The sequence below is a fragment of the Vulpes lagopus genome, chromosome 8 (assembly GCF_018345385.1).
Source record: "Vulpes lagopus strain Blue_001 chromosome 8, ASM1834538v1, whole genome shotgun sequence".
Classification (NCBI taxonomy): Eukaryota; Metazoa; Chordata; class Mammalia; order Carnivora; family Canidae; genus Vulpes; species Vulpes lagopus.
Genome location: NC_054831.1, coordinates 38,148,912 through 38,166,056, shown reverse-complemented (window position 1 = coordinate 38,166,056; position 17,145 = coordinate 38,148,912). Strand labels below are relative to the sequence as shown.

Below are 17,145 nucleotides of genomic sequence, written 5' to 3'. Positions count from 1 at the left end.
GTTAAAAATATAATTACCATATGATTCAGCAATTCTACTACTGGGTATTTTACACAGAGAATACAAAAACATTAATTTGTAAAGACACATACACTTTACTGTAGCATTATTTACAATAGCCCAAACTATGGAAGCAGCCCAAGTGTCCATGGATAGTTGAATGGATAAATGCGAGATGTACATACAAAATGGATATTACTCAGTCACAATGTAATCTTGCCATTTCAACAACATGGAGGGTATAATTCTAAGTGAAGGCATAGCGAGAGAAATGAAAGAGTCTAAAATAATTGGACTAGAGTCATCGGTGGGGAGAAAGGAAATGAGATCGGAGAGGAAGCTAACAAACTGGAATATTTTAGGCAATGTTGAGAAATTCTGACTTTATTCTAAGTGTGACAGGAAGCCATTGAAGGATTAGGGGCATGTACAATGAACATTCTAGTTTATTCTTTAAAAGGACAACAAAGTCCTTACTCCATGGAGAAGACAGACAATAAACACACACAAAAAAGCATGTATGTATAAAAATGTCAAGTAGTGATCACTGTTCTGAAGAGAAAGGATCACTGCTATGTGGAAGGCAGGCTACAGAATGGTGTGAGTAGAAGCGTGAGAGACCCAGGAACCAGTTAGGAAGCTAGATGATGGGTAGGGAGTAAAGATAAGAAGTTCTCTTTCGAATATGCTGGGTGTGAGATACTATTTGTCATCCAAACACAAAGTCACTTAATTACTCATTCACTCAGTAAATATTTATAAACACTATTGTGTACAAGGCACTCTTCAAGTTGCTGGGATTATTATAGTACATAAAAAGCCTGCCTAGAGGTGTTAGGTAACTGGGGTGGTAATCATGTTGCAATACCTACACGTATCCAATCAACACCTCTTATCCATTAACAGACACAATGTTACATGTTGATTACATCTCAAGGAAGAAAGGCTGCCATTGTGGAGCTTATCTTCTGGTAGGGTGGGGAGAAACAGCAAGCAAGCGTAAATTAGTGGTGCTCAATATTAGGAGGGGAAAGTGAAGCAGGGTAGAGGGGATAAGGGATATGGTTGGGGTGGGAGGTAGGGAACAGGATACTATCTCAGAGTGGAAAGGAAAAGTCTAAGAAGACCTGAGCAGGCCTGAAGAAGTGAGGGAGTGAACCCAGAACTAGCTGAGGAGAGTAGGAGACAAATGCAGACAGAATGAGCCTCAGGGCTGTGAGACAAGACGTACTTGGCAGGCTCAAGGATCAGTGAAGGCCAGCAGAGCCTCTGGAGTGAAGCACATGAATGGTGACATAAGAGTCATAAGAAATGAGAGGCTACGATACGCAGATTTGCCTGGCTTTCACACTAAGCCAGAAGCCCTGGAGAAGTGCCATGACCTGTGTTCAGTGTTACTTGGGCTGCTGAGTCTGTGTCTAGGAGGCTGAGAGAGTTTAGGGTAAAAACAGGCAGGAAGTTTGTGACAGGCCAGGGAAGAGGTAGCTGTGGTTTGGTGTAGGGTGGCACAGTAAAGGTGGTGAGGGCAGTTGGGCTGGAACTAAAAAGGGAAAGCACCCAAGATTTACATATGGAATGGACGTGTGTGTGAGAGGACGATGCCAAGATTCTGTGTGGCCTGGATGACTAGGACATAAGGGTTCCTAGTCACCGAGACAATGAAGTCTGTAAAAGGAGCAGGGTGATGGTAGAGCAAGGAGTCCACTTTAGGTATCTTCAGTCTAGAGACAATCTGTATAATGAGTCAGATACAGCAGGTAATTCTGGATAGGAAATCTGGGAACCATCAGCCTCCCCAAGTCCCAAGCCTGAGTGAGATCACCTGGGGGCAAGTGGAAAGAGGAGAGGCTGAGATGGAACAGGAAGCTTCCATTCTACAGGGAAGACACAGAAAATAGTCAAACAGGTGACAGGTGCAATGTAGAGAAATAAAGCCAAGGCATGTCCTAGAGGATGATGGTTGGTGTGTGTCTGGGTTATGTTATTTATGTGTCAGAGATGCAATTAAATATGTGAATCTGGAATTATATATGAAATAGGCTCGATATGTAAATTTGATGGTCACCAACAAGTTGAACTCCTCAAGACCGTCCAGGATCACTCCAAGAATAGGGGTTAATAAAGAAATTTTAAAATCTGAGAACTGAGCCCTTGGAGTTTCCAACAGTTACAGTGGAACTTGTAATGGGCTCTGCTTTTAAAAATTTATGCAGGAGGGGATCCCTGGGTGGCGCAGCGGTTTGGCGCCTGCCTTTGGCCCAGGGCGTGATCCTGGAGACCCGGGATCGAATCCCATGTCAGGCTCCCGGTGCATGGAGCCTGCTTCTCCCTCTGCCTGTGTCTCTGCCTCTCTCTCTCTCTCTGTGACTATCATAAATAAATAAAAATTTAAAAAAAAATAAATAAAAAATAAAAAAATAAAAATTTATGCAGGAGAAGGTGGGTTGTCAACAGGGCAGCCATCTCTCCAAGCCACTGACAGAACTGCTACTGTCTGCTCAATCTTTAGAGCAGCTTGAAGGTGCTCTTCTTACTGTGTTCCACAGGCTACTGCATCAACTGAGGAGCTTGTTAAAAATGAAGATTCCAATTGAAAAAGAAAACCAGAGCCGGGGCATCACAATGCTGGATTCCAAGTTGTACTACAAAACTGTGACCATTAAGACAGTGTGGTACTGGCACAAAAACAGACACATAGATCAATGGAACAGAATAGAGAATCCAGAAATGGGCCCTCAACTCTATGGTCAACTAATATTTGACAAAGCAGGAAAGACTATCCACTGGAAAAAGGACAGTCTCTTCAATAAATGGTGCTGGGAAAATTGGACAGCCACGTGCAAAAGAATGAAACTAGACCATTCTCTTACACAGACACAAAGATAAACATAAAATGGATGAAAGATCTAAATGTGAAACAAGAATCCATCAAAATCCTAGAGAACACAGGCAACACCCTTTTTGAACTTGGCCACAGAAACTTCTTGCAAGATATATCTATGAAGGCAAGGGAAACAAGCAAAAATGAATTATTGGGACTTAAGATAAAAATCTTCTGCACAGCAAAAGAAACAGTCAACAAAACTAAAAGACAACCTACAGAATGGGAGAAGATATTTGCAAATGACCTATAAGATAAAGGGCTAGTATCTAAGATCTATAAAGCACTTATTAAATTCAATAGCAAAGAAACAATCCAATCATGAAATGGGCAAAAGACACGAACAGAAATTTCACTAAGATGACATACACATGGCCAACAAGCACATGAGAAAATACTCCCCATCACTTGCCATCAGGGAAATACAAATCAAAACCACAATGAGATACCACCTCACACCAGTGAGAATGGGGAAAATTAACAAGACGGGAAACAACAAATGTTGGAGAGGATGTGGAGAAAGGGAACCCTCTTGGACTGTTGGTGGGAATGTGAACTGGTGCAGCCACTCTGGAAAACTGTGTGGAGGTTCCTCAAAGAGTTAAAAATAGATCTGCCCTACGACCCAGCAATTGCCCTGCTGGGGATTTACCCCAAAGATATAGATGCAGTGAAAGACCGAGACACCTCACCCCAATGTTTATAGCAGCAATGTCCACAATAGCCAAATTGTGGAAGGAGCCTGAGTGCCCATCAAAAGATGAATGGATAGAGAAGCTGTGGTCTAGGTATACAATGGAATAGTACTCAGCCATTAGAAATGACAAATACCCACCATTTGCTTCAACGTGGATGGAGCTGGAGGGTATTATGCTGAGTGAAGTATGTCAGTCGGAGAAGGACAATCATTATATGGTTTCATTCATTTGGGGAATATAAAAAATAATGAAAGGGATTAAAGGTGAAAGGAGAGAAAATGAGTGGGAAATATCAGAGGGTGACAGAGCATGAGACTCCTAACTCTGGGAAATGAACAAGGGGTAGTGGAAAGGGAAGTGGGTGGAGGGGTTGGGGTGACTGGGTGATGGGCACTGAGGGGGGCACTTGACGGGATAAGCACTGGGTGTTATGCTATATTTTGGCAAACTGAACTCCAATCATAAAAATAAAAAAATAAAAAAATAAAAATAAAAATGAAGATTCCATGTCTCTCCCTATTCCCCTGACCCAACCTCTGGGACTAGACCCAGAGGCCACAAACCGCAGATGATTTTCATGCCCAGTAAGGTTGGAAGCCACTGTATCAAAGGCAGGGAGGAAAAACAGAAGACAATTTGAGTGAAGGGAAACAAGAAGACATGGTTAGGGTAAGATTGGCAAAAATGAGACTGTGACTCAGTCTGTGATCAGAGGGGAGCTCCTGACTGTGCTGAGAACGAAGCTCTAAGATCAGATCCATGTGCTGTGTGGAGGAGCTGCGGTGGGAAGACAACGTGGAAATTCAGCTCCTAAATTATCCCTATAGCCAGAGCTATAGTCAGACTTATCAGGACTGGAACTCTTCTGTGCTTCAAATGTTTTAGAATGTTTTTATATGAATGAGTTGAATTTTTAAGAAAAAAACTATGTTAGCCTTTTTTTAATCGTCTGTGTCTTACGCTGAAGGAGGGAGGAAAAGTAATTATTTGGGCTAAAAACAAACTGTTCTCAGTATAACACAGAATTAGGCCTTATTCTCGAAATGGAAGGTTCATCATAACTCTTTCAATTAGAAAGGTGTCTGTTCCACATCTATTATAGAACTAAGTGCAAGAGAGAAAAGAATCCATATCTAAAACATGTAACTCATTACTCCACTCTACTATGGAGGCAGAAAATATAGACATTATTAAGGAAAACAACTGAAGAGATTTACTTAGAGGCCACTTGGTAAGACATGCTTTAAAATAAAACACGTTTGTGTATATAAAAATAGAACTGACTCCATATTTTGATTTATGAAAAATAAATTTATTACATAACACCTTGTTTTTAACAATGTTCAATTTTTTTTAAATTCAGAATACTTGTGTCATTCATGTAAAATAGTTTGATACAGTACATTGTATGTTATAGGTTTTTTTTTTTCCTCAAAAATTCTAAGGCTCTCCTACACTTTCTCCTTTGCTGAAGTAAGGGCACCCTAAACAACGTGCGAACAAGTTTTAAAAAAGAAAATTAACTGAACAAAATTTTAATAGCACTACACCAACCAGCTTTAAAATCAGGACAAAATATCTGAATTGGATGCCGCACCTTTCAGAGGAAGTTATCATTCATGCTTTTTTCGTCTTAAAGCATGCTCACTAATCAGCAACACCAACAGGAAAAATAAAACACTGTCTATGACAATCATTTCAGTTTGTTTGCTGAACCAAACAGGTTTATATCAATGACAACATATTTAATTACTATCAAATAGCAGCTTTAATACCAGTCAAGTCATAGATTGAAAATAAAAACAAACTTATAAATTGGAAATTAATCTTTGGGAGTTTTGAAACCTTTCTGGAAAAACTATGTGGCGTTTATACTTTCAAAAAAACCCAAGCAATAGTCTTGGTCGAAAAACACTGATTAATGTAGAAAATGAATCAACCCACTGATAAGACACTAAAATGAAGGGTGTACCAAAATAATCTCATTTTGAGTCTTGATTATTCTGTTGAGTTAACATATACTGTGTATTTCAAGTACCAGTTAAACTTTTGTGTGTGTGTGTACTATTGGTCAGATAATGTTGTTACACTGAAAGAATTCACCACATACAACGACAAAATGCTCGCCCCTAGCACATTTCACAGCTTCAACTGCTACAGACTGTCACTGAAAAAAATGCATTGGTCAGTCTGAACCATGTCAAGTAAACTATGGAAGTAGCAAATCCACAACACAAACTGTGCTAGCACTTTCTTTCAAGTCTAACTCCAAAATAGGTACAACTTGGAAGCCACTACCCCGATCTGTGAAAAGTGGTGGAACTTGGCTACTGGACAGTTTGAGGATGTGGGTGTACAGTACATTCCCATGGCCCATCCCAGGTTCCCGCAGAGAGCTGCACCGTCAGAGTCCTGCAGCGCTAGCAACAGTGCATTGACAACAGTCCAGCGCAGCTCAGTACCGGTGTGTCTGATGTGAGTACTGTGGAGGCTGCTGGGAGGTAGTTGAGTATCCCATGCTGCTTTGTGGCTGTGATGTGCTTGGTCCAGGGTTGGGATAGGCAGCATGTGGATTGGAACGCTGGGGAAGAAGAAGGAAGGAGAAATGAGAGTCAGGTGTTTTTACAAGTTGGCTCTACCTCAAGCTAGCAAGGTGTAGGTTTGAAATGTCATTTATTTCAAGACAGTGAGAATTTAAAAGTCTTGTGCCATGTACTAGTTTTAGAATGAAAATGACAAAAACCCCAAATCTTTTAATACCAGTTTTCTTTAGGATGGTCAGAAGTAGTGCCAGTAAACAATACTAAGCTGAGTTTCATGACTCTGCTGTGCAGTTCTTTGTTTTTCTACAACAGTAATCCTCCCTTTAAGCTGTTTTGTAACTACCTGATAAGTAATAATTAATTCGGTTGAGATGTTTATACATGAACTTAATGATACATACCCTAAGAAATTCAAAGCTAACTTACATGCTAGTTTCTTCAACAGAAACCTCCCAACACACGTGTCACTAAAGGATAAAAATGAACAGGACAAGGAAAGGTACCGCAGAATCATTTGCTTTGGCATTAAATATTTTTATGCCCTTTAATGAATCTTATTTTCTGCTACAAATTACATACAAAATAGGTTTATAATTATAGAAATGTAAGAAGAATGTATTCTCAGTTCTAAAAAGAGCACAAAGGGAAAGAACAATGTGAGTATAAGAGTCCCGTGATTTTGGTCTGTTACATTGTTATCCCCATTCCTGCACCTCTCGCTCATATAAAGACAAATATGATAACTGATTTACCATAATTTATTACCTTCCTCTTTTAAAGTATATTCATATCATATAATTCTAAATTCTGCCAACTCTAGCAAAATAACATTTTAAGAAGAGTGGACACATGAAATTATAGTCAGAAATACTTTTTGGAATCACCTACAAAAACCAACCATAATGATAACATCAAGAAACAAAGAAGCAGAGCAATTTTTTGGTTTCAGAAGCAAAAGGCCGAGCACTGCTCTGCTTCATTCTAAGGATGCCATGACCTTAGTGTGCAAATACATTCTTGAGCCAAAAGGGATATACTCTTCCCATCTGGATAGGGAGAAAGAGATGCCAGAACAAACATCAACCTCCAGAGATGTCTGTCCTTGATTACCTTGTTTAGTTTCCTGGAAGAGACTTACTACCCAGGCAGACAAGAATTTCATGGTTTGGTAGACTGGACCTCTCCTTAACCAAAGCAAAGAGTTAAGATTTGACTCCTGATGGGTAGGAGCAAGCTCTGGGAACCTTACTAGTTCAGTAAGATCTTTTGTCTTTCAGTAGGTAAATAACTCTAAGTGGTCAAGTTTTCAGTGTCCTTTCCACACTGAGATCCGTAAGTTGGCAATATGGTTAGAATTAAGCAGGGAGGTATATGATTTTCCAAGTTGTGTTTCTGCAAAGAAACTGACAATACCACTTGATGGGATCCACAGGCAGGCAACAGAGCAGTCTTGGTTGTCAGATCTGAGCCTGTATCCTGGGTCTACCCCCAGCTCAACAGGTAAATATGTGATAGTTCTTTAACTTCTCTGAGCATCTCTGATATGACAATAACCCTTACTCACAGAGTTCCCATAATGATCAAAGGAAATAATTTAAGTTTCATGCTTAGTAAAAAAGCTGGCATAGTAAGCACCCAACAAACTCTTATTATTAGTTATCACCAGCACCACCACCACCACTTAGTAAATGCTTACTGCATACTATGAACACTACTAATAATTTTGATGATAATGATAATAAAAATGATAAAAAGTGGTAACATCTGTTAAGCACTATGGCATGCTAGCCACTGTGCCTTAGCGTACGTCCTCTCATTTAATCCTTGCTACCACCTCACACTTGCCATCATCACTTCTACAAATGAGAAAACTGAGAACATCTGAATTACTTTACTCAAGGTTACCCAAAGTCAGTGGCTAGGCTGGGATCTGAAAGCCTGTGTTTTTTTTTTTTTTAAAGATGCTATTCATTTACTTGAGAGAGAGCAAGCAAGAGAGAACATGAGCAGAGGGGAGAGGGAGAAGAAGAAGCAGGCTCCTTGCTGAGCACAGAACCTGATACGGGCTCAATCCCAGGACCCTGGAATCATGACCTGAGCCAAAGGCAGAAGCTTAACAGACCAAGCCACCCAGATGCCCCTGAAAGCCTTAGATGTAGCTTTCTTAATCATTCTTGATATACTGTTGTTTCAAAACAATGCACAATACTGATTGAGCTCCTACTATATGTCAGGTGCTAGGACTTATCATGTCTATTCCTATAACAACTACAAGCAAGGCTTGGCTAGTCTCATTTCACAGGTGAAAAGGCCAGGAAATTTTATTTGTCCAAGGTCACACAGTTCATAAATGGCATAATTTAAGTTTGATCATTCCAGGTCTGTTTAGTTCAAAAGTCGGCCCCCTGTCCGGTACCACAGTCAGTACTCTGCTGTGCCAGTAACACTCACATCACTATATTTTCCCGGGGACATGAAAGTCAGCATTTTCTTAGGTCACAAACCCATCTACAAATACTGATATGGCCAGTCAATACACAATGAACTGGAAATACCTGATAGTCTGAGGTCATGATGAGTCCACCTGAGGTAGTGGTAGGAGGAACAACTCTCACTTTTTTCAATGGGGGTCCCTGTGTATGACTGCTGTCTTGATTCCCTGGGTGACCGGTTCCATTAGTATGGTTATTGCCCTGCTGCTGCTGCTGGTTCTTCTCAATTGGTTAAACAGAAAAATAAAGTTCAACTCAGAAGGAGAACCAAATACAAACAAGAAAATGTTACGGTAGATGGAATAAAACAAGCAGCAGCCAAATGTACTTTAATACTTACTTTGTCTCCTTTGTCATCGGGTTCTTCTTCTGTTAAAAATTCTCGTTTTGGGTAAGGGATTTGACAACCGGCAAAAACGCTGCTCACAACAAAAAAAGAAAATTTCTAGTATGCTACTCAGTATCTCAGATGCTTCATTTTAATCTTTTAAGATGGACTTTGTGTCCTTATTTGTAAAATGAGTACCCTTCATGCAACTGTGCCAAAATGAATCTTTTCTTCTAACCAGGGACATTGTAGCAGGCCATGGGAAGGTTTTTCATTGTGTGAAAATAATCAATAATCATCGAATATGACTCAACTTGCTTTAATCCCAGACTCACTCTTTTATTATTACAATCCAAATATAGATTCCAGTGGAAATGTCACTATTTGAACACAATTTTTTTTTTTTTTTTTTTTACTCTCCCTTCTACACATAAGAGATGACATGGGGAACACAAATTTATTTGGGAATGGGATTTTGTAATTAAAACACAAAACTGTAACTGTAAGCAGTGGGCCATCTCAGTGAGTCTGAGTGAGCTACAGCATGCATAATTAACCTGTCACTGAATAATTGGGGCACGGCTGAAAATAAAGCTGGTAATGTTTCATAAAGCAAGACATGAACAGGAATGCCTTTTCACTGTAAAAGCCCTAAATGACACCTCAGTCACCATAGCTCATGTCACTAGGATTCCCCTAGGTCCCCATGTAACGCGAGTGGCAACTTGGAGTTGACAACTCAAACAAGCACACTCCAGAAAATTCTATCTTGCTGGTGAGTTAATAAACTGATCACTTACTCTGATGTAGGAAGTGGATCTTCTAAGAAATAGGGATCCTGCATAGCCTGTTCTGAGGTAATACGCTTTATTGGGTCCATAGTAAGTAACTTCTGAAGCTGAAATCATAAATCATAAAAACATTATTGTGTTACTTCTCATAGTTAATCCTTGGCCATATGTGGGATATACATGTTTTTTGATGAAACACTACAATTTGAAAGGTATTTATTCCCCCAAATTAACAAGAGAAAAACTGGATTATTACATTTAACATAGTAATTCACATTTAGTAATTCTAATAATCAAGATCTTACTTGGTTCTAAGAAGTAAACAAAACCTTTACCTTATTCTAAACCAATGATCTATACATTATGCAAATTGTTTTGTCCAATTTAGAACAAGACTAAACTCTTATATTTTCTATTCTTTTTCTATAAAGGGAAAAAAACTATTATAACACAAATAACAGACTAGTCACATGTGACTATTTAGATTTAAAACCAAATTAAACTTAAAAAAATCAATTTCTCAATCATATCAGGTACATTTCTAAAGCTCAAGAGCCACATGTGGCTAGGAGTTATCCTATTGCACAGCACAGATCATCAGAGAAAGCTCTCCTGGCCAATGTTATCCCCGTCTAAATAAATATGGTGCTTGATACAGAACTTGTGAAGTACAGAGGGGTTATGAATGGAGACTCGAAGAATACTACTTGGTTCAAGTCTTGACTTGACCTTTATTATCTGAGTGACTTTGGACAAGTTGCTTAATCTCTTTGCAACCTCATTTGTTAAATGGAGATTAAAAATAGTGCCAACTACCATAGGTTTGTTTTCAGAATTAAATGGGTTAATATATGGAAAGCAATTCTAAGGGTACCTGACACAAAGAAAGCACTATGTATTATTATTTTGCTACCTATAAAAATGTCACACTAATGTGAAAATTCAGTATTTTTTTGGTTAAAACATAGTTTATTTAAGACTTTATGAACAAAAATATTTGAGGTGATTTTTTATTTTATTTATTTATTTCAGAACATTTGATTTTAGTAGGGGATTTAAGAGCTAATCTAAATAGTGGTCTCTTAGTTTGTCCTCTTTGAGCTAACATGGTGATTTTCAGACTTCAGAGTACATCAAAATCGCCCCTGGAGCCCTTCTGAAACAGTCTGCTAGGCCCCACTCTCAGAACTCTGACTGGGATATCTGGGCAGGAGTCCGAGAAGCTGCCTTTCCACCAAGTACTATGGTGCTTGGACTAGGACCACTCTTGAACACTCACAGATGTGTTGAGACTCGATGGAAGAAGATACAATCAGAGGACAGAAGGACATGAAATATTTAAAAATACAGAAGAAATGATGGGATGGTGAGATTTAAATTTAATTTTGATGATCTGATGTTTTAGTGGAAGCACTTTATTTTATTTAGAGTTGAAAGGAAAAGCATGGATTTGCCATTTAAAATGCTCAACAGTTTTAATGGAGTTACATTAGAGCTTTCAGATGGGCCCACACAAGATAGGTAACCCCAGTAAAAAAGGAAATAAGCTGTGAGGGAATCTCTGGAATGTCAATATTGATGGTTGTGATCCCTTTAGACTACACTGAATAGCAGGTAAGTTGGGAGGAAGTAAGAGGAAGTCCCTTGAATTTTGACTTTCAGTCTACCACTATTATCGTTATTTTGTTAGAATAAATAAGTCCATAATTTTGAAGGATCTAACTTACTTTCCTATTTGGGTCCTGTTGTAAGCATACTAAAAGAATCCATTATTTGGATAATATATTGTGTGGTGATAAGGTAGGTTAGGCACTGCTTTTTAAGTTGTGATAAGATATGAAATATACGACATGATATAAAAATAAATAGAAGGTGTAGAAGCAGTAGACAGAGAAAAAAAGCAGAAAGAGAAGCAATGTTTGCAAGAGGCCTGGTACTGTAATAAAGGAAAATATAATACCTTCAAGGCAAAAAAAATTCCCATTTAATGAATTCATTTAAAAATACTGAGAATAAAGGATTAAAAGAATTTTAAACCAAATACAATACAACCAGCTCCCTGAAATTTCCCCATTGTATGTTATATAACTTTTTAAGAAAACATAAAACCAAAAATCATTTTTAACTGTTAAAATATAAAAGTGGAAATTTTATTGTAAACAAGTTTAAGTTGGCAACAGTTGAATATAATCTCATAAATTACAATAGTACATGGATTCATTTAGATTCTAGGTCAAACTATTTTTTCATTATACAGTAATAAATACTGAATCTCTCATATTCTTACAGAGAAAGCAAGTAACACACACCATCACTGACAGACTTCTAATACCCAAGCTTGTCAGAGTATCATAGGGGTTAAATATTTTATAAACAATCTTTCAAAGAGTTAAAATACAAAATAATCTGTAAAACCTATTTCTGAGTAATGGGATGGTTTTCTTTTAGATTCTTCTCTGAAATATTTGAAATTTTTAAATAACTGATGAAAACCAATAAATATAATTTTAAAAATATTCTTGACAGACATGGTACAATAACTATCTTCTAAAAATCAAATGACCAAACATTAGTCTGTTAAAAACCATGTTATGGGTTTGGAAAAACAAGTATTTTCATGCCTTTACTAATATGTACCAACAAGATGTCCGCATTAAAGTACTCTAAGAGTGCTAAGTAACCATGTAAATGACCCAAAAAACCTCTGGTTAGCTAACCAGGGGAAAAAAAATTTATTATTGTTCTCTAAAGCTTACCAAGTGGAATGCTTTACTATCTGGTTTAACTTTATGTTTTTCCATATACTTGATAAGGCTGCAGTTGGTATACCTGAAAGAGAAATACTATGAAATATCTATATTAGATTTTGAAGTTAATTTTACATTGGCTGAAGGTTTTACAAACAATTATTTTAATCACAACCAATACAGAATATACATATTGAAAATGGAATAATCAGCATAGCATTATCAGTTTCATATTTCATTCAATATTCACACTAGTCACTTATGAATGGATGCCACTAAGTAAAGACAAGATAATTTAATATATAATGTATACTAAATAGCATTTTTTTTATATGACTGCTATTTCAAAAATTCTCTTAAATAACATATGGGTTAGATGTTTAATTCAGCCTTACTAGGAAGTTTAAAATAAATGTAAAATTTTAAAAAATTTGTTATAGGCCTATAAACTATCCTCTCCCAATGTTCTGATCTTGCATTGTAAATAAACAAAACATTTCTTCTTCTCTATTACAACTTGCTTAAAATGACTACACAATTCAGGTGGGTGGGCAAGTAACTATTAGCAAGGCTGCTTATTCTAGTCTAGTCTAGTGATCCTTTCCACTGATGTTCACTTTCAGAAAGTAATAAATATGGAAAGTTTTTTTTCTCATATCCAAATCAGCTGCTAAAATCAGCTGTTTACCTTCTTTATATATCATTTAAACATCTTAAAAAAGAAAATATTTGTTAATAAATAAAATTATTTATTAGAATAAGCTTATATTCAGTATTCTCTTGAGTGTTCAACTTATATTGAATATTCCAGAAAAGCAAAAACCAACAAAGGATCTACTTTATTTCCAACTTACGTATTTCTTCTGAAATCTTTCATTAATGTTGAATGTTCAGGCATCTTTTTTATATCTTCCCAATCTTTATCTGTGAAATACATTGATAAAATTTTATGTTGTCTAAGTTCCTATTCTCAAGAATTTTAACAAAAGTTGCCTCAATTTTCATTACATGTCCTATATACTTTGAACCTCCAGGAAAACACAGACCTCAAATAAATAATTAACTATAGTAAGCATCGTATCTTGACCTATAAATACAATTCTGATCCCTGGTATAGCATTAGATCTCTATAAGTCTATCTTTTTAGTGCCTACTTTCTATGTAATTTACTATAAGTTACCACAATTTCTATAAGTAGAGAGAAATAAGTTATTAATAAGTATTTCTATTACTAAATAATTCCACTTTTGTTTGTAAAACCACTTTTTCCCCCTTTCCACCCAATTTCTTGGTTAAATCAACATCCAGTCTCTTCAAAGACAAATGTAGTATCTTTCCTCTCCATAGGTGTAAGTTGCCCTTTTTTTTTTTTAAACATGGCTCTCCTTACTTTCACTTTACTAAATATACTGCTTTACAACAGCAAGCAATGTAAGAAGCAAAAACTGGAATAGAACAGGGCAGGACAGAACTAGTATGTAAATAAGTCAGCTGGTGGCTTGGCTAGTTTCAGTAACATTAACAAAAACAGTCCCAGCTCCTTACATTAGGTAGAACATGTTTTCAGTTAGTCTTGCTGGCCTTAGAGTTGCTCATGCTAGATGGCTGCTTTTCTCCATTACTATCAATGGACTTGTACTGAAAGACTACCTGATGCAGTGGTACAACAACAGGTAGCTTAATTAACCACACCACTAGCCTTTAAATGGCCTTTAGAGGTTTGCCTTCGAATTACTTATACAAATACGTGCTACCTCTCCCCCAAAGATATCACACTGTAAAGTCAACTGAATATATACTTTAAACTCCTTGATGGGGCTTTCTCCTTAATTATTTCCATGCTCCAATTTCTCTATTTTGTCAATTTCTCAAGCTAGATTGAGCAATCTTTTACTTTTCCCTCAATTATATACTTCCTATTAAAAAAAAAAGTCCCTATTTGTCCTTTATTCTCCATCTCATTTATCACTTTACACCTGGAGTACTGTTATGCAGGCAAACAGCTGGCTTCCCTGACTTCAGTTACCTCTCTTTAATTGATTTGTACCTACCATTACCATAGTAATCTAAAATATAACAAACCATGTCACTAGTTCTCAAGAACTTATCATGGATTCTCATTCTTCTGCACATTAAATCTAAACCCTACTGTCTGCTTTTCAAATTTCTTATAAGCTGAGCCTCCCCTAACTGTTGAACTACACATTAAGAATTATCCCTACAGAGGCCACCCCCTCTTCCATCCCCTTGTAAACCATGTTCCTTTCCCTCGGGCCTTAGAAATGGTGGACACATTCAGAAGTGGAAAGAAAAGGTCATTCTTCTCCATCTACTCAAACCATAGCTATTATTTAAACATTTCTATTTAGAGCAGTACAATATAAACTCCAAGAAGGCAAGAATCATGCCTGTTATATCAACATTATTTTATGCATAACACAGTGCCTGGCACATGATGGCAGGTCCTCAAATATTCAGTGAACAAATAAAATTCTCATCACAATAAAGTAGTCTTCACAGACCCATTGACCAATTCTGCAGAAAGGTAGTATCTGTGTTAACACTCCTATAAGGGAATATGAAATTATAACTCCCAAGTATTTCTGTATTAGTCTAGAGTTATTCTGACCCGAGAATAATTCCTAGTAAGAAACAATTTCTAATAAATACCTGGCTAGCCATTTTCATTATTCTAGACTTCTGGGGAGAGTTTTGGTGACTGATGAACTACCATGCTATGGCATAACAAGGGACGGGGATATAGTTGGAGAGGTCTAACGCCTGTGATGAGACACCTAAATAACTTTCTCCCTGCTGCCAATCAGTACAGGCAAGGTGGCTGTTCTAACAGAACACTCAAAAGAATGTTCTTAGCAGCAAGGGTTATAGGATAAAAAATTCTATTATTCAATATAATGTGATTCTGTACAGTGCCCTAAATATAAAAAATGTTCAAAATTTGTATTCAAATCCCAAATATTGGCATTATTATATGTGTTGCCAGACAGAAATACGTACTACTGAATTTTATTTAGTTTCCTTTTGTAAGAATTAAAGGCACCTTTTAATACAGAGATCGTAAATATTTTATCATTTCAAATATTAAACAAAACAAAACAAAAAATAAAATGAAACAAAAATATACTCCTCAAATTCAGAAAACCCATAAATATCTTTATGTTAATATGTGAACTCTATAAATTTTGCTATTCCTAAGGATCTTTGATTAATGCAAGTCATAAATATAAAGAATTGAGTAAGAGTAGCTTCCATTAGCTAAAGATATACACCTTTCCAATGAAGATATCTAGGTTCAAACAACAGTGATTTAAAAACAAAAACAAAAACATAATGTGTACCTGCAGGAAATCCCATTACATTGAATATTCTGTCCAGCTGGTCATGGTGATAAGGATTACTAGTTTTGATGTCCTCTTGTCGACAGTGAAATATTGGTTCTGACGTTAGTAGTTCTGCAAATATACACCCTATAGCCCAAATATCTTTAAAAAAAAAAGAAAAAAAAAAGAAAAGAAAAAAAAAAGGAAAGGAAAAAAGAAAAAGAAAGGAGGAAAATAAAGTGGTTCTTTCCAAAAGAAAATGCATTTTTATCTTGGTGGGGAGTGTTTTTTCTTTCTTTTCTTTTCCTAATAAGTCATATTAATTTCTAAAGCAATTATAATTAAAATATCATGGAATATTATTTGTAAATATATATTCCCACCCAACCCACCCCAATTTTTCATTCCCTATTACATCTCCATTATACCCAGTGGCTTCATTCCAAGTTCAAATCAAATTTATTAGCTAAATTTTTGGCAATTTTTAAATGCTTCAAACATACCTTATCTATGAAATACACGCAAAGTTGCATATGGAGCATAGGAACCACAAACAAACAAAATTAAACAAAAAATAAAACCAAAACAGAAAACCCAAATAGCCTTTGAAATTGGGCATACTTGCCAAAAACAATCAGCACCAATTTTTTAAGGTAGAAATATTTTTTCTTTAGTTTATGTACATGCTAATTTGTAAAGTCTAATAATTATCCCCTCATGCTAGCACTAATTAGCAAGGTGTTATACCAATAGGAGAAAGACAATGCCTCACCTAATCAAACTGCATTTCTACTTGAACAGTTTTTCCTTCAACGTATTTCTTTATGATACGATAGTGTCAGGTTTTGCAATTTAATAAGGACAAGAAAACAGGGAGCAAAATCCTACCTTAAGACAGGTGGAAAGGGTACAAATTCACTAGACTTACTTATAAAAAGCCAGGCAAATGGATTCCTCTGTAGTACAACAAACTGCTTTCATTCACTTTAAGATTTAAGCTAATTTTCATTCATATTAAACTTTTACTCAATAGAACTGTTATTAACAGAGGAAAGATCTACATGCCACTTTAGAATTTAAAACTGAAATTACTCAGTTTCTACTTTAACAAAGTCCTAAACCAACAAAGTTAACTTCTCTACACTAAGTACAATGGTGTGCACACAGCAGAGATTCAATGAGTGTGAGTGTGTTTTGACTGATCTAACCAAAACCTGTGGTAAATACAAATAACTATAGAGGGAAAAATAAAAACCACTATTTTATTAAAGCGAATTACCCAGGTCTGTTAATAACTGTCACATACATAGAAAATGAGAAAAAA

The 17,145-nt window shown here is 36.5% G+C and overlaps 1 protein-coding gene across 3 annotated transcripts in view; it reads right to left on the bottom strand.

Moving 5' to 3' along the window:
- Window positions 1-4,869: 4,869 nt before the first annotated feature.
- The window catches only part of CDK8 (cyclin dependent kinase 8), a 112,834-nt gene continuing 100,558 nt past the window's right edge, over window positions 4,870-17,145 (bottom strand). For 2 of the 3 annotated variants that reach the window (XM_041766464.1, XM_041766466.1), the window contains 7 exons: window positions 15,840-15,983; window positions 13,335-13,404; window positions 12,490-12,562; window positions 9,743-9,840; window positions 8,955-9,033; window positions 8,678-8,836; window positions 4,870-6,160 (listed from right to left, as the gene is read on the bottom strand). In XM_041766464.1, coding sequence (XP_041622398.1) covers window positions 6,035-6,160; window positions 8,678-8,836; window positions 8,955-9,033; window positions 9,743-9,840; window positions 12,490-12,562; window positions 13,335-13,404; window positions 15,840-15,983 — 749 coding nt within the window. In that variant the 3' untranslated portion in view covers window positions 4,870-6,034. The remainder of the gene's footprint in view (window positions 6,161-8,677; window positions 8,837-8,954; window positions 9,034-9,742; window positions 9,841-12,489; window positions 12,563-13,334; window positions 13,405-15,839; window positions 15,984-17,145) is intronic. The other variant, XM_041766465.1, reaches the window with a different exon arrangement.